A 20984-nucleotide genomic window follows, 5' to 3' on the forward strand; every position below is an offset into this window, starting at 1 on the left:
CCCCCCGCGAGTATCGCGGGTCCCCCCTTGTAGCTACTAATGGCTATCATCAGCAGCCTGCCTGCCATGACTTTGTCTAGCCCCCATTTCAAGCTAATGGCCATCACCACATATTTTGGCAGTGAACATATTGAACGTATGGAACTGTTTCATATGTACATGAGAACTCCTAAGAGAAGCTCAAAGATGTTATGGGTTATTAAAAGCTCCCCTTGAGAGCTCTGTGTGATGGCAGCTTTGCCCCAGATCAGGATGGTGGCATGCAGAATGCATACTAGACAGGGTTGCCAATCTCCAGGTGAGGCCTAGAGATCTCCCAGAATTGCAATTCATCTCTAGACGATAGATATCAGTTCCCCCAGAGAAAATGGCAGGTTTGGAGAGTGGACTGCATGGCATTATACCTTGCTGTGGTCCCTCCCCTCCCGGGCTCCACCCCCAAACTTCCAGGAGTGTCCCAACCCAGAGCTGGCAACATTAATACTAGAGAGCTTATTGTCCCTAGGCTCTGACCACTGAAGTATTGCCATCTTTCAAAGGTGAAACACAAAGAAACAAACCAGATTTTAAAAAGGGGGGCCAGCCTTGCTCACTACAGAACATCTGTGGTCCTTCTTCTCTATAGTAAAAGCATAATCCGATACAGTTCAGTAACAATGGAGCTTCCATATGGCAGGTTTCCCTGTAGCTTTCCGTGCCACGGTTGCTAGCCCGCCCCCGCCCTTCCCCCCGTGGAGAATCCCCCATCTTTTATAGACAGGATGGATAGGTAGGGCAGAAATAGTACAATATTCATTAATTTACATGAAACAATAACCAAATTAACATGCAGATCTGGCTGATCATTTCAGCAGATGAAACAGAGAAGTGCAAGGGAAGAGGACTTTTGACCATCAAAGGCGGAAGAGGTTCCACCTGGCTGAGTTTTTTTAAAAAGCTTATAAGGGGGGTGGGTGTCTTTCTTTTTAAAACACATCCTTATTATTTGAAGCTTGCATCCATATGTATAACCTGTAACACACACATGAACAAGGACTATATTCCCCTCTGCAGCAAGATGAAGCAATCTTTTTAAAGTCACCAGTTAATAATGAGTAAGACAGAAAAACAAAAATATTACAACAAAGTTAGAACAGCCACCACTCAGATAACAGCCTTCCCTAAATTAATACTTCTGATCAGGGGTCATTTCATAGAAAAAGAGCTAGGGGAACTCATTAGCATAACTCATTAGCATATGCCACACCCCCTGACATCAGGGGCCCGGCGGTGGACCTGCAAGGCCAGCGGGAGTGCGAGAAAGCCCCGCCAAGGCCCTCCTTGGCCCCAGGCAGGCAGGGGTGGGGAGAGGCGGGGAGGAAGCAACTTACCCTCCCTCTTCTCCTGCCTCCTCCTGGCTGAATGAGGGCTGGAAGCGGGGCAGCCAGAAGCAGGGGGCGGGGCTTTGTCATGTGCCCCCTATTACAAAAGCTCACCATAAAAGATTTTTCCAAGGGAATGGCAAGGGCTACCACCAAAAACTCTTGCCCATCCTGGTGATCCATATTAAGACAGTCATGTTTGAACTGCTCTACCCTGAACAGTAGGTAGTGTTCACAAGCCAGTACCAAATATGGGGGGGGGGAGAGATAGCTAATGCTGAGCATGCTAATGCTGAATACAGTTGGACTGGTGCATGGAGAAGAGGCATCTAAGGCTATTCCCCATGTGTGGATTGCTAGCATGGATGAAGACGTTGAGATAAGTATATTAACACTGACTTCCTACCAGTGCTCCCTCTAAGCTGTGCTAGGGGGCACTGGCACACAAAATTTTAGCTCCTGCTCAGCCATTGTATCTCCCAGCTCACAAGCATTTTTCTTCCATTGGAAACAATGGAGGATGGGGGCACCTCCTTCTGGGGCCCACAGAATTGGACCCCCAATCCAAACATTTTGAAACTTGGGGGGGGGGGGAGTTGAGGAGAGGCACCAGCAGCTATACTGCAAATTTGGTGCCTCTATCTCAAAAAAACATTCCCCCCAGAATCCCAGATACCCCCAATTCAATTCTCCATTATAACCTACTAAGAATAAGGCCCATTGTGGAAATAAATACAACGAGCTCTAGAAAGAGGCTCTGGGCAGATGCCCCGGTCTTGGGCACTCAGCGTCAATTTGCTGTGGTGACCCCAGCAGGGTATAATAACACAGAGTCCACCATTTTCTCCAAGGGAACTGATCTCTGCCATCGGAAGAGCAGTTGTAATTCTGTGTGATCTCCAGCCCTCACCTGGAGATTGGCAACAATGGTTCCCCAGGAGGAAATGGCTGGTTTGGAGGGTGGAGTTTATGACACTGTACCTGTCTGAGGTCCCACCGCTCCTCAAGCCCCATACTCTCCAGACTCCACCCCTCAAATCTCTAGGAATTTCCCATCCTGGAGACTGGCAATCCTGTTTCCTTCCCAGCTAACCATGAACCTACCTTTATCTGGCCCGCTGACTTCCGGTTTCCATCTCCTCCCCCTTTCCTGCAGCCTCTACCTAAGAGTACAGTCTCCACAGTGGGGACCAAAGCAGTTTACATCATTCTCCTCTCCCCCTTTTGATCTCCACAACAACCCTGTGAGGTAAGTTAGGCTGAAAGTCTGTGACTAGTCTGAAATCACCCACTCAACTTCCACAGCAAAAACCTGGGTCTGGCAGACCTGCTCTGAAGCGCTGATATGACACACTGGCTGTCATAGGGTGGCCACCTTAGCTGGGTATAATGACACAGAGTCCACCATTTTATCCAGGGGAACTGATCTCTGCCATCTGGAGAGCAGTAGTAAATCTGAGTGATCTCCAGCTCTCACCTGAAGACTGGCAACAATGGTTCCAGGAGGGAAAGTACAGTCTTTCTCCGCAGTGGGGACCAAAGCAGCTTACATCATTCTCCTCTCCCCCTTTTGATCTGCAAAACAACCCTGTGAAGTAGGTTAGGCTGAAAGTCTGTGACTGGTCCAAAATCACCCACTTAGCTTCCACAGCAAGAACCTGGGTCTGGCAGACCCTACTGAAGTGCCACCTGCTACGCCACACTGGCTGTGGTATCACCTGGTATCACAACTGAACTCCAGACAACAGATCTATTTCTCCCCCTGGAGAAAATAATTGCTTTGTAGGGTGGATTCTATGGCATTCTATTCAGCTGAGGCCACTCCAGTTTGGTGTAGTGGTTAAGTGCGTGGACTCTAATCTGGGAGAACTGGGTTTGATTTCCCACTCCTCCACTTGCACCTGGCTGGATGACCTTGGGCAAGCCGTAGTTCGGATAAGAGCTGTTCTTGAAAAAGAGCAGTTTCTGTCAAGAGCTCTCTCAGCCCCACCTACCTCACAGGGTTTCTGTTGTGGGGAGGGGAAGGGAAAGGAGTTTGTAAGCCACTCTGAGACACCTTTGGGTAGTGAAGGGTGGGGTATAAATCCAATCTCTTCTTCTTCTTCCCCTCCCCAAACTCTGGCTTCCATAGACTCTACCACAAAATCTCCAGGAATTTCCCAACCTAGAGCTGGCAACCCTAGTCAGGACTTGCCCCAATAAGTTCCCCACAAAGGCCACAGTAGGCCTGGAAAGGGCCTCCTCCCCCTGCCTTTTTACTGACAGAACTAAGCTTGGTAGCCTAGCAACAGCCACTGAGGGGAAAGTGAGCTGCACAGCAAGAGAAGAGAATGGTTTGACAGCTGCTGACCCACCTCAGTAGACAGCCAGCCACGGAGGTGCCAAGCAGCAGGAGAAGCATTTTCGTGAGGATAGACAGACGTTTTGGCAGTTTATTCTGTCAGGGAACAGTTTGCAGACCCCTTTTACGCTTTTAAGGATGATATGTAAGCTGTCTTGAGTAACAGAAGAAGTGGGATATAAATATCTGAATAAATAAGTAGTTTGGGCAGGTTGATAACATTTAAGCAACTTCCTGTTTGTTAAGTTAGGCAGTTCTGACAGTGATTGTTCCACCTCTGTTATACTTGACCTGTAAATGTGTCATATTTCACTTAAAAAACCCTCAAAGACTGCAAATGTCGTCCCCCCCCCCCCAAGTGCTGGTATGTTTTCTAAGGCTCAGCACAGGGCCTAATGTGGCCTTTGTGGGGAACCTTTGTGGGGAACCAAGGCCAGGTCTACCAATATAGTGGAAGTGGGTGGGTAGACCTGTTCTCCGGAGGCCAGGTCTACCAATATAGTGGAAAGGGGAGGGTAGACCTGTTCCCTGGAGGCCAGGTCTACCCCCATAGAGGATAACAGTTTGTAATGAAATTGGACTCGATTCTGTTTTCTCTTATAACGTTTAAATTATTCTTAAAATATAGTTTAAGAGAATTCATTTTGAGATTTTTACAAAGTTATGGAAATAATCTTCTAAAAACTAATCTATGCAATTATCAAATAAATGCAGACTTGCGCACAACTTTAATGTTACTAGCTTTTTTCGTTCACAAGGTAGAATTTTTGCACACAACACTGTAGAGCTTAGAGGGAGCATTGCTTCCATATGTGCAGTCAAGTTGCAATCAATGTATGGTAACTTCACTAAGGGTTTTCAAAGCAAGTGAGAAGCAGAAGTAGTTTGCCATTGCCTTCCTCTGTGGAGTTTTCCTTGGGTCTTCCATCAAAGAACTGATTCTGCTTAGCTTCTGAGATCTGACAAGATTGGGCTACACCATACTACCTTCCCTCTATTCCTTATTGGAACCACTTATTTAAAGGAACAGCTTCTCAAAATGTAGGGGCTCATGTTTGAAAGCCCCTTAGCGACTATTCAATAAACAAATTGAGAATGGGGAGCCCTACTACATCAGCAGTGCTTGCCATCAAGGTAAGTTTTTAACTCGCCTCTGATGCTAATCCCCAACAGATAACTATTGCTGAAAGTATTACCCAGAGACGACCCTGAATGCAAAACAGTAACCCCGCCAAAAATGTTATCCACAAAAAAAAAAAATTAGTATTGGACATAACTGTAACTTGTATGCTAATTTAAGACATCTCCTCTTTGGGTTTGTTGTTGTTTTGTTTTTTATGGGGGGAAACTAGTCTTGCACTTGAAGCAGGGACCTGCAATATTTGTGTGGGAATGAAAGACTGTCTGCCCCTGGTCCTCAATTTTTCAACTGCTCCCCTCACTGCTTTCCCTCCATTTTCTTGCCAGCCCTCGCCATTTTCTCCATTTTTCATACTGTGGAGTCCAGGTTGTTAATCCACCATGGAATGCCACCCATGATCTTCCATGTTTCCGTGAGATCTCCATTGGCATTCTTCATTTGAGGAGTTTTAAACCTTTCCAATGTAAGTTTGGGAACCTGGGGACCTTCAGGTTTGCAGGAACATCATGCCTGTCTGTGCCTGGCCCATTGTGTAGGTTTTTTGATCCGCACTCTAGAGGTCACATTCAGAATTAGATATAATATGGTTAACTTGTATGCTCGCAGCAGTGTAAACATTTGTCTCTTGATTCAGGAAACAACACTTTTAGAATGAATGTCAAAACACATTACACACTTGCTATTTAAAAGGAAAGTTCTTTAAACGTCTTTCAAATACCCCTTGCATTGAGATCAATTAAATAATTGATTACAATCAAAAAAGTTCATCAGCTTTTAAAAGGAATTACTGAAAAGCTCTGTAGAAAATTAACAGGAAACGGGAATAAAGTATACTTAAAAGTTTATTCACCATTTTTGCATCTGAAGGCCAATACAAATTCATTTCCATTTGAAAAATAAGAAGTTATATACCCATTAGCATAAGAAATCTGGACACTTAGATTTTGGCAGAAAGTGCCAGATAAAAGCTTTCTCTTAATGTGAGGGGAACCATCAATGACATTAAGTGGTTTGCTGGATTGCTGACAAATATGCTCACAAAGGAGTCCAGAGAGCATAAGAAGTGGCTCAAATTCTGATGGTACCTGCTGCCATCTACCAGGTTCACTGTAGTTCTAATCCTATAAAGCCTAGGTAACATATAGTGCAATCCCAAGGAGAGTTACTCCAGTCTCAGCCCATTCATTTCAGTTGGCTTAGACTGGAGTAACTCTCTTTAGGATTGCATTGATAGGCATTCTGATATATGTCTCTGTAGTCTACCATTTTGTTGTTGCCTAGAATGAAGCTTGAAAACTCTATGGGAACCACCCCCAAGCTACACCTAAAACAAACCCTAATCTATACAGCTCACTCAGGTGCTTGTGTAAGTTTCGGGTAACTGAAGGGGGCAGTGGCACCCAAGAATCTGCCAGTAAACATGATGTACCATCCTCATATTAGTGAAGCTGGAGCCTGTAATGTCCCCTTCCGTCTTTTTTTTAACATTAATTAGAAATTAGATATTAATTTTTTAACATTAATTAGATATTAACTGCTGAAAGTAACTATAGTGTGCTTTCTTTTGTCACAGCTGAGAATTATTCTCTATCACCACCAGTGGCTTCCCTATATATTGTCTATATATTTTCTGGTTATCGCATTTCAGCTTGACGTCCCAACTGACAATGCTCTTCTTCACCTTGGCACTCTACAGTTCTGCTCCAAGTGGCCAGGTTGAGAAATCATTGAATGAAATGAATTGCTCTTTTGTATATGTTTTTAAGGGGTGAAATTTAGTCTTCTGTGGACTGTGGGAACATGTTTCCCCTAAGCACTTATTTTTATATAATTCTATACTGTGCACACATACATTAAAACTGCAGAACAAATTTAGCGTGACCCCAGTAAGTGCCTTAAATTTGTATCTACACAAGCTGGCAAGCGTACTAATACTAAGTAGGCTGGGATCTTGCAGGAATCTGTGGGAAGGAGGGAAAACATATGGCAATCCCAGTCCCACCCCACCCCAAATTTCCACTTTGGGGATTTTATACATCTGAGGAATTTGAACAAAGTTCATTTTCACTTCCCTCCTTCACTCTGCTCTCAGCATTTCCATGCCTCTTGTACACAGTCCTCATTAGGCCACTGTTTTCTGAGGAAAGGGTTTAGTTAATTTACAAAGGCCCCGTTCACACGGGCAGGAAACTGCGGGGGAGAAGCGTGGCTGTTTGCCCTGGGGCAAACTACTGCGCAGTTACGCGATCAGACCTCCCGTGGAGGTCCTGTGGAGGTACCGTGGAGGTTCCATGGCAAGGGAGAGGTGCTGATCACAGGACAAGCCGGCACGCAATGAAGAAGCGCGCGCCGCGGCAAACTGTTTTCTTTGTGTGTGTACACGACAAATGCGCATGCTCCGTTGGGTGCGTGTGCGCATCCACAGAGACTTGGACAAAAAAACCCCACCTTATTTGCAAGGGGACATGGGCGGGCGCCGGATGCCACCGGAAACGCGATCAGACGCCCGCCCTTGCCCCGCAGTTTCTGGAAACTAGTACCTCCGAGGTACTAGTTTTTTGCCACGCAGTTTCGGCTGGAAGCCTCGGTTGAGCCATGGGAGTGCTACGCTTCCCAGATGTGCTGGTGAGATCGCGCCCGGAAACTCCGCCTGTTTTCCGTCTCACTTGTGTGGCTTCTGTTCCATGTGACCGCAGCCAAAGTAATATTTTTCTATATATCTGAGGAGTCCCCTAAGTAGGCAAAGATCCCTACCTTGTCTGTGAATGGCCTGGTTTTTGTTGCTTTGTTGATTGGCATAGGGATTGGCTGCCTCAGCATTAGATTTATAGACATATAATAGTGATTTTTAGACATATAACAGCCTTTTTAAAAATTCAGAATGTTTTTCATGATACAGAAAAGTCAATGTTTATATCTATTTTGCAATCTAATCTCATTAAATTTTCAAAAAAAGTCCATTTATATTTCATACAGATAATTAGCTTCTGTATGTGTGCCACAAACTATCCATCAGGAAGCACTGCGAAACATATAAAAATGAATACACTAGTAACAGATTGTTTTGTTTACTTATAATTCCCTCTAAATACCCAAATGAAAAATCCTTCTAAACTTGAAGATGTTAATACAGGACAGTTTTTAGCCATGCACCACAAATACGACATGCAGCCAGAATGTAAAAATAAAGTTGAACAATCTCAACCTAGTTTACATTCTTTAGGTTAGTAGATTTTTGTATATTATGCTTGTGAAAACAATTACAAAGCAATAATGAAAATTAGCAAGCAGGAAAAAAGCTGGTGTTTAGCAAAAATTTAGCAAAAAAGAAGTGTTTTCCTGAAAAAAGATGCAATGGGAAATTATGCTTTATCAAACAGAAAAATTAAACAAATTAAACAAATGTGCACACTGGGAAACTATTATTTTCTCAAAATTCAAAACCAAAAGATGGGTAAAATGCATTTTTAACACATTCTGCAGTGAAGGCCATATAAGTGCAATTTTCTTAAGGAATTGTGACTGCTAACTACAATAAGTAACAGCCAAACGTCAAGAAGTTGATGTCTCTTATTGTTCAGTGGGAGCCTGAGTTAACAAGACATATTCATCAAAGATGACAATGATAATAGGAGTAGTAGCAGTCATGCATTCAATGTATTACAACAATAGCTCTGTTCGTGAGAATTTGGGAGCTGTCTCTAATATCACTAGTGTGGAGAAGTAGAATGGACGGTACCACTTCAGACTGAAGGGAAGGATTAGAGTTTTCAAATTCCCTGTAAGTAGAAAAATACTATAGTTTGTAAAGGATTAAGCTAAATTAGAACCTGTCTCCCAAATCGGGTATGTGTTTTATTTACAGGGACTTTTTACATGGGAGGTACTTAAAATCTGACTTCATTTTCCCACCTGCTGTTGGAAATGGTAGAGTACTCTATCACATCAGAATTCTACTGTATACTGCCTGGGCCATAATCTAGGAAAACCAAGCGAGGCCCTAAGGAAAGTAAAAATACTTTGAAGCGTGCTAAATAAATTATTTCCATTCTAATCCATTCTCTGTTGGCTTCGCCAGCTCTTATTATAGATTCAAACACACTCATAGGCCTAGTTCATACATTACTTCTGTGATGACGATGTCAGATAAAAATCCATACCTGCCTGCTGCAACTCCAAATCACCAGGACATTTGCTCATGCCAAATCTCATAGGTCACTTTGGTAACATATTTTCATCCCATGCCATTCATCATAGTTGGCATGGGAAGTAACCATGTGATTTGGCTGCCCCATGAGATACAGGGTTTGGTTACATTTCCATTGCATTTTTGCAACGGACCCTCATACTTTCTGGACTGCCTCTCCTGGCATAATCCTCCCTGTCTTCTCTGATCTTCATCTCAGAATTCATTGAAGGTCTCTGGTCCACAAACTGCCCACCTTGTGTCAACAGGGCGAAGGCCTTCTCAGTAGTGGCCCCTATCCCGTGGAACCAGCTGTGTGCCTTGTGGGACCTCCCCAGGTTCCACAGGGCATGCAAGGCTGCTCTTTTTCAGGCAGCCTTTGGGTGATTGTGATCCACCAGACAGCTGGTACAATTCAGCTGTATCTTCACCATCCACACATCCTACCCTGCTTGACAGTGGATAAATTTTAATGGGGAAACCATTTAACCATTTTATATTTTAATGATTATTTATTGTATCTTTTTATTGTTTTTATTGGTGCATTTTAAATGCTGTTAGCCACGCCGAATCCCATTCAGGGGCGAGGAAACAGAATATAAATTTGATAAATAAAAAGGAACATGGCTGACAAGAGCATTTGGGGTTTTCTTTTTTTATAACAGCACCACACACACCACAGAAGTAATTGTATGGACAAGCATGCTCATTTGAAAAGAAGACCTAGCCATCTGTCATCACAGATTCAGGTTCCATTCAACAGTTTGAAAGCTGTTCCATCAGTAGCTAAGCCCTAGCAATACAGCTATAAACCTACTAAATTATAAAATTAACCATGGAAATCCCCTGAAAAAGGAAATGTATCCTTTAGGTGGCCTAGAGAAGATCCATTTTTCCTACTTTCACAGTTTCAGACAGCATCTAGGTTTCTGACAGCAAGATAGCTCGCCTATGTCTCACTGGCAGAGGCATGAAAGCGATGATGCAAATGATATTTAAGACTGAGTACCATCCTATGCTGCGGTGGCTCAAGTGGTTAAGACGCTGAACTTCAGGCAGTTCGGGTGCCGCATGATGGAGTGAGCTCCCATCTCTAGCAGTTCGAAAGCAAGAAATTGCAAGTAGATAAATAGATACCACTTTGTGGGAAGGTAACAGTGTTCCGTGCGCCTTGGTGTTTAGTCATGCCGGCCACATGACCACGGAAACGTCTTCGGACAGCACTGGCTCTTCGGCTTTGAAACAGAGATGAGCACCGCAACCCTAGAGTCGGATTCGACTGGCTTTCGAGCAAGGGAACCTTTACCTTTACTTACCATCCTATGAATTATTTTATATTTAGCCAGGGAACTGCAAGGGGAGTTTTAAAAGTCTAAAGTCTGTAAAAGTATGAAAAGCTGCTTGAGGAATAAAAAGAATGCATCTTTTTTCCTCAGACAGTGGTGAAACTGAACTGAAGTAACATATTGGTGTTAGGAAAAACATAGCACAGACACTGTTTTAGTAGAAATGACAACCATGCATTCATTTCTAACATGGCAAAAAAAATATAAGTAAAAGAATGGCAAAGATTAGAAGAATGGATGGTGTTCCAAATGGCAACTTCATGCAGCATGGGTTTGTAAAGTACGTACCCAGAAAAGATCTCTTTGGAGGTGTTTTGATTTCTTCATCCTTACTATCTGCAGCTACGTCCAAAAAGTGAAGAGAAAGGAAAGACAAAACAGACTCATTGGACTCCATATAGCAGCAGATCTTTTAACGGACTATATCAACAGGTTAATGTTAGCATATCTTGTGAGTAGTCATGCCAAAAGTTTTTTTAGTTCCCGCGCTAACCAGCATTCTCTTGGAATTCTCTCTTTGAAAAATAGATGTAAGGGTAACGAAGTCACTATATGTAGTCTTAAAACATCTGAAAATAGCAGGGGGGAAATTAAATGATATAATAAACAAGATTCTTCAACAAATTTTAATACATTTAGATTAGGTTGTTCTTTTTCACTTGCCTCACTAAGAAGAAATTTTGAAAGAAGCTTTCATTGTAAAAGTTTCAAGAATAAAATACAGCAATTTGAGAGAGCTTACCACAGTGAAGCAAGGGTTATCAAAATGCCATCAAGCTTGCTATCCAAGAAGTGGCAATGTACAATGTGAAAGCTGCCATATTAGCAAAGCAGACTTCTCCTTGGAAAGCTCACAATCCAGTTATCTGCATGGATCCTACCCAGAGGCACTCATTGCACATGAACAGCCTGGTTATTTTCAGGATATGTCATACCATCCAGGATTTGGCATACCTGGATGTCTACTTCTTCAAGTGCTGCAAGCTTTCTTTCATTCCTCTTGTGTAAATTTAAGGTAGCTTTTAAAAACCACAAATGGTGTAACAGTGGTCCAAAAAGGGTGGGGGAAGTATTCCTAATCCAGGGGGGCCTCTGCTCCAGACCTACTCCAGACCCACAAGGTCATAAATCCCTGGACAAGACTGTGAAGAGACAACAGGCACAGTACAGCCTAAGTTAAACCTTTTGAACTCCTTTAATTTAAGTGTGAAACACAGCTTGATATGCATGTAATCCTTAAAGTAATTGTTAATAAAGTACTTCAAATCAGTCTTGCCTCATATGATCTACATTTCAGTTTTTATCTTCAGACCCTATCAGGGCCACAAAACCTTTACTGGTCTCAGCTGGCAAGTACAAATTATTCGGTAAAGGAGAAGTCAGTTTGTGATAGTCATCAGAGACACTTAAAAGCGTTGACAATCTCTCTGATGTCTCCGAGTATCTCTCAAGCTAAGCATGAAGTTAGAAATAAACACTTCCATCCAACAAGATCTTTGTGCATGTGTAAGAACATAGGAGAGAGGTAGGGTCTGCTTCTTTTGCCCAGCACAAAATGGGAGACTTCTCTCTATCTTCTGCAATGTTGGGCAGACAAGCCAGGGACATATTTGTGACCACCAATAGCACCTAGCAAGCACATCTATGGACAACTTAAGTTTGACAGCTTAGCGGGGAGACCGCGTACTGGTAATGGCTGGCCACCAAGTTGGAAGATCGTCTCCACCTTGACTGATGATGTAGTGTTTTAGGTTGCTTACTGTAGTTTAATTATTGTATTTTATTGTGTGTTTTATTGTATTTTAGATTCTGGCTTTGCTGCTTGTGAACTGCCGTGAGCCTTTGGGAGGGCGGTATAGAAATCTTATAAATAAATAAATAACTTGGTCTTATGCTTAATTTCTATCGATGACATTCAGAATAATAAACTTGTTTCCTTGTTATTTCATCCCATTTGAGGAGGAAAAATGGGTTATACTCTTTCCACATAATTTAACATGAGGGCAAGTACAAAGGTCAGCATTAGAGCATAGGTCAAGACCCAGAACAAGGCAGAGTCCTCAAGAATAGCTATATACACTTGGCCCATATGCTCCCACCAGGAAATTAGATATTGCTCTAGAAGCCCCTGTGACGTTGAAAGGGCCTCTGATGCAAACTCTTTTTCCCTGCTTGGAAAGGCACCTGCAGACAGCAAAGCATCATTCTCACACAGAACAGCCCTACTATGCTGCCCCCCACACACACCACTTCAATGTCAGGGGTAACCTCTAGGGTGATCTCCCATTTTGCTGGGTGATCTCCCATTTTGCTGCTCCTATGCCTGTCCTGACAAAAAGGCTTGTGATTTTTTTTTGCCCTAGTGAGTGTGGCAGGGTAGCCCCACTGACCTGTAGGTGCCACTCCATTTCAGCCCTCTCAGATGCCTAGGTGCCAAAGGTCATGCTGAGTCACCATCCAGTGACACACCACTCTCCCAACTCTTAAAATGGTTATGCTTCTTCTTCGGCACACTGCCAGCAGCTGGTCAATCTGGGAATTATCGGCAGAGAAGTTCAGCAAGTCTTCCTTCCATTAAGCTGATTAAAGGCTTCTCCAACTGCTTGCATCACCCACTACACAGCAACTGGTTAACAAGGGAACAGCTTACCACACCTGTGCACTCCTGGGGAATTAGCAATCTAGCAACCAACCACCTCCTTCCTCGGTGCCAGTTCTGAACAGAATGTTTAAATGGTGGAGTACTATGTGGTACAAAGAACAACTACCAGCATTTAAAATAGTAAATAATTTATTAAAAGGAAAAAGTCCACACATAGTCTGCAAAACAACAGACTGAGCAAGGGATACAAAAGAAAGGTGAAAACATGCAATCCCCTGTCCCTCGATTCTGTGCATGTCCTAGCTGGTCTTATTCTAAGGCAGGCTGTCTACAATTAGAAGTTATACTGATCTAAAAGTTCCCCAGCTGTTTTCTTCACTCCTGAGAGTGCTCATCTCCCTTAAGAAATACAACAGGGATGCCAGTTGTAACTAGAGCTCCCGTTTACCAGTCCACATGGGAATTCACCAGCCCAATTTACCACCATGGAGGAACTGAGGAGCAGGAGAAAAAATAGCCTCCACACAGTGATACTCTAGGAAGTTTCCTTGGTCTATATCATAGAGAGTAGGGGAGGCAGCCTTGAGTGTCACCTAGAAGTGACATCACAACCTTCCCATACCCTGTCCTCCGCAGGCACTGCCCCCCACATTTACCAGCACTTGCCGAAGCAGTGTTGGAAACCCTAGCTATTACCCTTTCAATGACTTCTGAACTATAACTCTGGAAAATATTTTTGGATCTGGGATATCTGAGTTTCTGGTTAACACAACCCAGCAAGTAGAGTATTCCCATAAAATATCCCCGGATTATTTAGCCCCCTTTTCAGATAAACAAGCCTATGCTATTATTAAACAAAGATTTCTCGACATCGAAAGACAAGAACTTAGGGAACGTGCAGCCAGCAGATGCTCCCCAAGCAGGTTGGGGACTTTTGACATGGGCTCTACTGCAAAGTATCGTCAAGTTTAACAGCCCCACATCATCACAGAGCATACATGCTTGCACGCTTTAATGTTCTGCCATCAGAGGTGCTTTTAGGGAGGTACCACCAGATACCATATCTAGACAGACTTTGCCCTTGCTCTCTAAAAGATACAGAATTCACTACACACACCATACTTCACACTACACACACATAGAATCCACTACACACACCACTACACACACCATACTTCATTGCCGTTTGTCCATGCTGCTCACAGTGTGCATCACAGCTCCAGTTCCTCATGGGATGCACAGTGCCCTGTCAGCAAGGACTGGTGTTTTGGGAACTTTGTGTCTTTTTCTTTTTAATTAAGTTTATATTACAGAAAACAATACACATGGTCTTGTGGAATCCTGTAAATTAGTGGGCCAGTGCTCATTAAAAAAATCAAAAAGGAGAGCCAGTTTGGTGTAGTGGTTAAGTGTGCAGGAGAACCGGGTTTGATTCCCCACTCCTCCACTTGCACCTGGCTGGATGACCTTGGGCAAGCCGTAGTTCTGATAAGAGCTGTCCTTGAAAAAAGAGCAGTTTCTGTCAAGAGCTCTCTCAGCCCCACCTACCTCACAGGGTGTCTGTTGTAGGGAGGGGAAGGGAAAGGAGTTTGTAAGCCACTCTGAGACACCTTTGGGTAGTGAAGGGCAGGGTATAAATCCAATCTCTTCTCTTCTATAGGGATATCCAATCTCGTTTTATTACTCCATTTCTAGAGGGTAAGAGCTGGCACTCTGATGACTCAATTGTTCACTTTCTTCTGTATAATTCTAATTGCGAAATAATAGAGGCTGTTCCAAAACTTTTATATTATGCAATCAGAAGACAAGGCTTGAATAGCCAAGTGTAAGTGACTGATGCATTTTAGTATTTTCCTGTATTTCCATGATGTTTTGTGCTTTCAAGCCAATAAAGGTTTTGTGTGTGTGTGTGTAAGTAGAGTATTCCCATAAGTGTCTGAAGACAACACGTGAGCCACCCTTACAAATTATTTACCTGGACTGTGCGCAGAAATGTATTTTCTCTGGATGTAGTTTGATGATGGTACAAATTTAAAAGAGGACAGATGGGAAGAAAGCCTCTTGCAGAAGCTGTTTTCTTAATTGCAATCAGATCACTTATATCTCATACAAGTCAAAGGAGTGGTGACATTAAGATAAGACTGCAAACAATTTCATCACTTTTGAGTTACCAGACTTTTCTTTACAGACACACTGAAATAAGTAAAAGTATTATACCTGTAGGTTCAAATATTAGAGAGTAAGGGGAAGGGGAAAAAACAAAAATTAAGATTTTAGGCAGTTCTTAAAAAAATTACAATTGATTCAAAACAGGCTGCCAGACCAATCTAGACAAAACAGATCTAGATGGCGGAAGATAATTTCTTCCTGATGTAACCCCTCCAAGATAAAGTTGTCTACTTGTTTTGTATAGGGGGGGGGGATTCCACAGACTGATTATCTTGCACTGATCACTTCAGTGGTGCCAGAATTCATTAGACTAATTTCAGAGGGGATGTTTTTCTCATTTGTACTGAACTCAAATACACCTAGTGGAATTTTAATACCAGTACAGAATTCTCTCACATCATCTCTGGGGATGCAATCTGTGAGTACAGAAAGATCCTTTCCGGAAATGTAATGGCCCTGCTGCAGTGATGGATCAATTAATTCAATAAAAGGAACACAAAATACACTGATTCCAAAAACAAAAAACAGCTAAATGTTCAACGAAGCAATCAGAACAGAAGGTTTGCTCTGACATTCACAAACCACAAATTCTAAGAGAATATTGGGGGGAGGGCATAATAATGAAAGGGGGGGCTTATTTCAACATGAAGAACTGGAGAGAGGGGGGGAGATCTGTCTACATTTTAAACTACAAGGTGAAATTTCAGAAGCCCACAGTTCATCCTTCTCAGGTATCATGAAGTACCAGAAATGTACATTACACAATTTAAATATCTTTGAGGTATGGATTTTGTGCACTGTCAATCAGCAGGGCCTTCAAACCAGAAGGTTTTTGGGGAGGGAGGGGGAATGCTTGATCTCACAAAATTAATCCCTCTAAAGCAGGAAGGATTTAATAAATTATCTATCTGGCAGCAGTTTGGTTTTCAACCCTCTATTGCAGGGATGTCAAGCATAAGGCCCAAGGGAGGGAACAGGAGACTGCTTGGAGGGAGTGGGCGGAGCTTCAGCATGGTGGAACAACCTCATCTGTGGCAGTCAAGTAGGATGGAATGATCTGCCCAGTGCTGCACCATGGGCTCTCCAGTCTGCCCACATGGGTTTTCCTTTGCACACACACCCAGCCCATGGGGTCTTGGGAGCTTACCAGCTACTGTCCTTTATACAGCTTATATTTCTGGTACCTGGCATTATGTTTTATGACACACATGACAGAGCCCAACAAAGTGACATTTATGTCAGATCTGGCCCTCATAACAAATGAGTTTGACACCTCTGCTCTATTGGCTTTTTGGATTGATTTTGGTGCTGCCCCTTTCCCCTGTATCCTGGGCAGGGCCTACGGCTCAGGGGCAGCTCATCTGCTTGGTATGATGGTCCCAAGTTCAATCCCTGGCATCTCCAGGATAAAAGATCAGGTAGTAGGTGATGTGACAAACCTCCACCTGAGACCCTGGAGAGCCACTGTCAGTCTGAGCAGACAATACTGAACCTGATGAACCAATAGTCAGATTCATCGTATGGCAGTTTCATATGTTCAATAAGGATACTGTTTTGTTACTTTTGAAATTATTAGGAATTGCTTCTCTTCTATTAAACTGGAGCTATAAGGGTGCTTTATAGATATATCCCTTCCCAATAGCCACTGTGGCTAATTGCCCACAACAGAACATGGGAAATGTAGACCTGTGGAAGCATCTTAAGAGGAACTAAATGTTAAGAGATGCTTCAGAGTAGCGAGTGATGCAACACAGACAATATATTCTATTACAAGGAAGCTTCCCCACCACAGAAAAGCAAAACAGGAAAAAAGGGGAACACTAAAATCAATCCTGAAAGCCAAGAGAGGACTGAATTCCAAACTGCTGCCAGACAGAGAACTTACTAAATAAAAGGGAAATGCCTCCAGACAAAAACAGGTCTTGTTGGCAGAGTTTAAATATGCAAAGGAAGCGGAGCACTGACTGTTTAGAGAAAAATAAGTAGGTTTATTAAAGAAGAACAAACTCTTAAAGAACATACAGAGAGAAAGCCTAAACTAACCAGTCTAACTGCTATAAAAGGAACAAAGAGCAACAGGAAGTTCTACAGGAGCAGGAAGTCTCCAGAAAAGCCAATCAGGAGACAGCAAGGACACAATTTGAAAAAGTGGGAAATCCCTAGTCTAACTATGCTAACTACAAGTCCTTCAGCTGTCCTCCTGTAGGATGATCTTCAGGTCTTCTTCATAAGGCTGCACTATAGACCTTGCACATTCCAACACTTCCAAGACAAGAAAACTAACCACTCTCGCTCATTTAAGCAACATGCTCCCTCACAATTTTCCCCCCAAGAAGAGATCCTCTCAGTATTTCTGTTCTGTTTCATGGTTACCTGTACCAGTTTTGAGGCTTAATCCTGCTTTCTGTTTTGTCTATTACAGAAAGAAACTGACAAAATCCAAACATATTGCCAAATTTGAAAGAAGTGTGTTAAACATACATATAGACACTCAGCATAGTAATTTTATCAAGAGTGGGGGGAAAACAATGAGAGGCTCAAATACATCTAAGAACAATCCAGGATCACAGCTTCTACTCAGTATGAATACCATTTGTATTTAGAGTGAAGATATATAAAACATATATATTGCAAAACATATGCATTGCAAAGATTTACAAAACGTATGTATTTATTGCATTGTATGTATTGTAAAGGAGTTGCGATGGCTCAAGTGGTTAAGATGCTGAACTGCAGGCTGTGGAAGGTCAGTAGTTCAGCAGTTCAAGATCCGAGTTGCCGCATAATGGAGTGAGCTCCCGTCTCTAGTTCCAGCTCCTGCCAACCTAGCAGTTCGAAAGCAAGAAATTGCAAGTAGATCAATAGGTACCACTTCGGTGGGAAGGTAACAGCGTTCCGTGCGCCTTGGTGTTTAGTCATGCCGCCCACATGACTACGGAAACGTCTTTGGACAGCGCTGGCTCTTCGGCTTTGAAACGGAGATGAGCACCGCAACCCTAGAGTCGGATTCGACTGGCTTTCGAGCAAGGGAACCTTTACCTTTTTGTATTGTAAACAAACACATTTATATACATATGCAGCAGTAAAACAGAGCTCCAAATCCTTCCCCTGATGATCAGTCTACTTGTTATGACCACCCCACAGAAGTGGCATGAAACAGCTTCAGCATGACGGCTGCTCTTCTTGATGTTGAGAAGCTCACCTTACGGATCACCCAAACCACATAGGAAGCTAAACACCACTGGCCAGATTTTCCTGATGTAGTTGGCAGTAACATGGAAGCTACATGATAGACTCAAAGCACGATGCCTGGTGGGTGGATCAGCCAGCACACAAAGGCTATTGTAAGTGGTTTCCACATGATGTCTGTAATGTGTACACTGGATCTATGGCAGCAAATATAACATAATAACTAGAAGCATGTCAATATCCTAAGAGTTGGGGCCTGTATAATATGATCCTTCCTTTACAAGCTTTGCAGGGGGGGAAATATCAGGCAACTCAGCAATTATACCAGGCGGGGTTGCCAACCTCCAGATGCCAACCTCTTTATTACAACTGATCTCCAGCCAACCAACATCAGTTCATCTGGAGAAAACAGCCACTTTGGAAAGTGGACTCTACGGCCTTATATACCCCCACTGAAGTCCCTCCCCTCCCCAAGCACCACCCTCTTCAAGCTCCACCACGAAAATCTCCAGGTATTTCCAAGCCCAAAGCTGGCAACCCTAATACCAGGCCTTAAATACACTCACATTTAATTGTAACAACACAGGAAAAAATATAAAAATAAAAGCCATTTCTGTCGGGTGTTTTGTATTCTATTGTCAAAGAGACAATTTGACACTATGTGCCAAAAGGTAACCTTAGCAAAAGAAGGCACGCTAAAAACACAGGAGGAAAAAAGAGAGAGAAGATCTTTTACTTCAACCAACCTGAAAAGGACCGCCGTTTTATATTCAGCTCATTTGCCACACGTACTTCAGTGCATAGTTTCAGCATCAGTAGCATTGTGATTATCATTATAATGCTCTGCAACAGTAGAGGGGATTCAAAATGCCTCCCAAACCTAGAAGACAAAAAAGGGGGGGGGAGTCTCAGTATTGAATTGCACACCCAGGGACCTCTGCCAATGTAAACATAAATAGTTAAGTCTTTAAATCCATACCCATATAGTTTGTCATAAGGTAACATGCCAAAACAAAAAAACTGAATAACCAATAAAGATAACATTCATAATTTATTTTCTTTAAAATACTACTTTCCATCATGTACAAATAAACATCATCACAATGCGATCATCGCAATGCCAATTTGCCAATCAATATTATTCAGATGACGTTTCACTACTGACTAGAAGTCTTGATACAAAAATCTCCGTGTTACTTCTTGTAATGGAGGACAATGAAATAATACACATACAATATCATCCACTTCTTCAGAACCACAGATACACAAACATTCTTCATATGAAACATTATGACTCCTCCAGGCAAAACCACTGAGGGGAAGACCTCCAGTCCACTAGTCTAAGACTGCATTTATACACTTTCATATTTGATCTAATGTCAACTACTTTCCCTTCTTAGGAATGATGACTTGTAATAAGCCAAATATCACCTCCCTCCTCAGTAAATGCACAAACTCCATTAAGAGAAGCATACACTGGAAGAGTAGTATGGCAGGATAATTTCTGGCAAAGCAACATGTATAGCTGAATCATGTCTATTAGATAGAAACAGATTAGGCTATTATGCAGGCAGGATGGTATTTCTAGATCTTATCTGATGCAGGTGACATCAGAATAAATATTGGGATGTCTTATTTAAAACCAAAAGCAAAATGAGATACTTTGTGACTGTATTTAAAGCATGTTCAGAAAACAATTCAATGTAGGTCTTTGAAACCACTAGAGGGAGATATCTTCCCTTTTTACAGAATAGACTTCTAAAAGACACCCAGAAACACAATAAATACCTGAATTAAGGAAATATTTATTCATGTTTACAGTTCAAGTTCTTTGAAAGCCTGAGATTACTGACCTTTATTATAAGCCCCCTTCCCCAGAGAGGGTTTTTCCATGACTTCAGTCTCAACACAGATGTACTCAAACCATAAAATGTACTAATTACTATAATTACTGCCCTTACTGGTTTTAACAAAATATGACTTAATTTTATCTTGTAGTGTCATTCTCCTACATTAGCTATATTGCCTATTTTTCTAGCAGATTATCCTTCTGTTCACCTTCTCTAATTTATACATTACTTTAATCACTGAGATAATTGAGATAAACTCGCATACTCTAAATAGGCATTCTGTGATAGATTTATTTTTTAAAAAAATTAAGCCATTCTGGCTGTTGCCAAAATATATGCACAACCAGGGGTCATTTAGTAGAAAAAGAGGTCCAGGAGCTCATTAGCATGCCTGCTATTAGCATAATCATTAGCATATGCCACGCCCCCTGACAGCACAAGAAGTGTGTCAGAAGGGGAAGCAAAAAAGGGGGGGAGGCATCTTCAAAAGCCTCCCCTTCCCTTCCCCATCCGGCCTGCCAAGGCGGGGTGGGGGGGAAGCGAAGAGAAAAGGGGTTTAAAGTTTAAACCCCTTCCCTCTAGAGTCGCGCTGCAGGGGTGGCAGGATCTTTCCATTGTATTCTATGACCCCATAGAATGCAATGGAAAGATCGTGCTGCTGCTGCTGCTGTGAACTCTAGAGAGAAGGGGTTTAAACTTTAAACCCCCTCTCACTTCGCTTTCCCCCCCCCAGCCCACCTTGGCAGGAAGCCATGCATTTAAATCCCCCCCCCCCCACGTCCCCCCCGCAAAGGCAGGC

At 42.7% G+C, this 20984-nt stretch overlaps 1 protein-coding gene across 1 annotated transcript in view; it reads right to left on the minus strand.

Moving 5' to 3' along the window:
- Positions 1-20984, minus strand: part of PQLC1 (PQ loop repeat containing 1) — a 93932-nt gene that overhangs the window by 52737 nt on the left and 20211 nt on the right. The window contains exons 3-4 of the mRNA XM_015412480.1: positions 19082-19215; positions 10664-10717 (exon numbers count right to left, since the gene is read on the minus strand). Of these exons, the coding sequence (XP_015267966.1) occupies positions 10664-10717; positions 19082-19215 (188 nt within the window). The remainder of the gene's footprint in view (positions 1-10663; positions 10718-19081; positions 19216-20984) is intronic.

Source organism: Gekko japonicus, unplaced genomic scaffold, assembly GCF_001447785.1.
Source record: "Gekko japonicus isolate JY-2015 unplaced genomic scaffold, Gekko_japonicus_V1.1 scaffold54, whole genome shotgun sequence".
NCBI lineage: Eukaryota > Metazoa > Chordata > Lepidosauria > Squamata > Gekkonidae > Gekko > Gekko japonicus.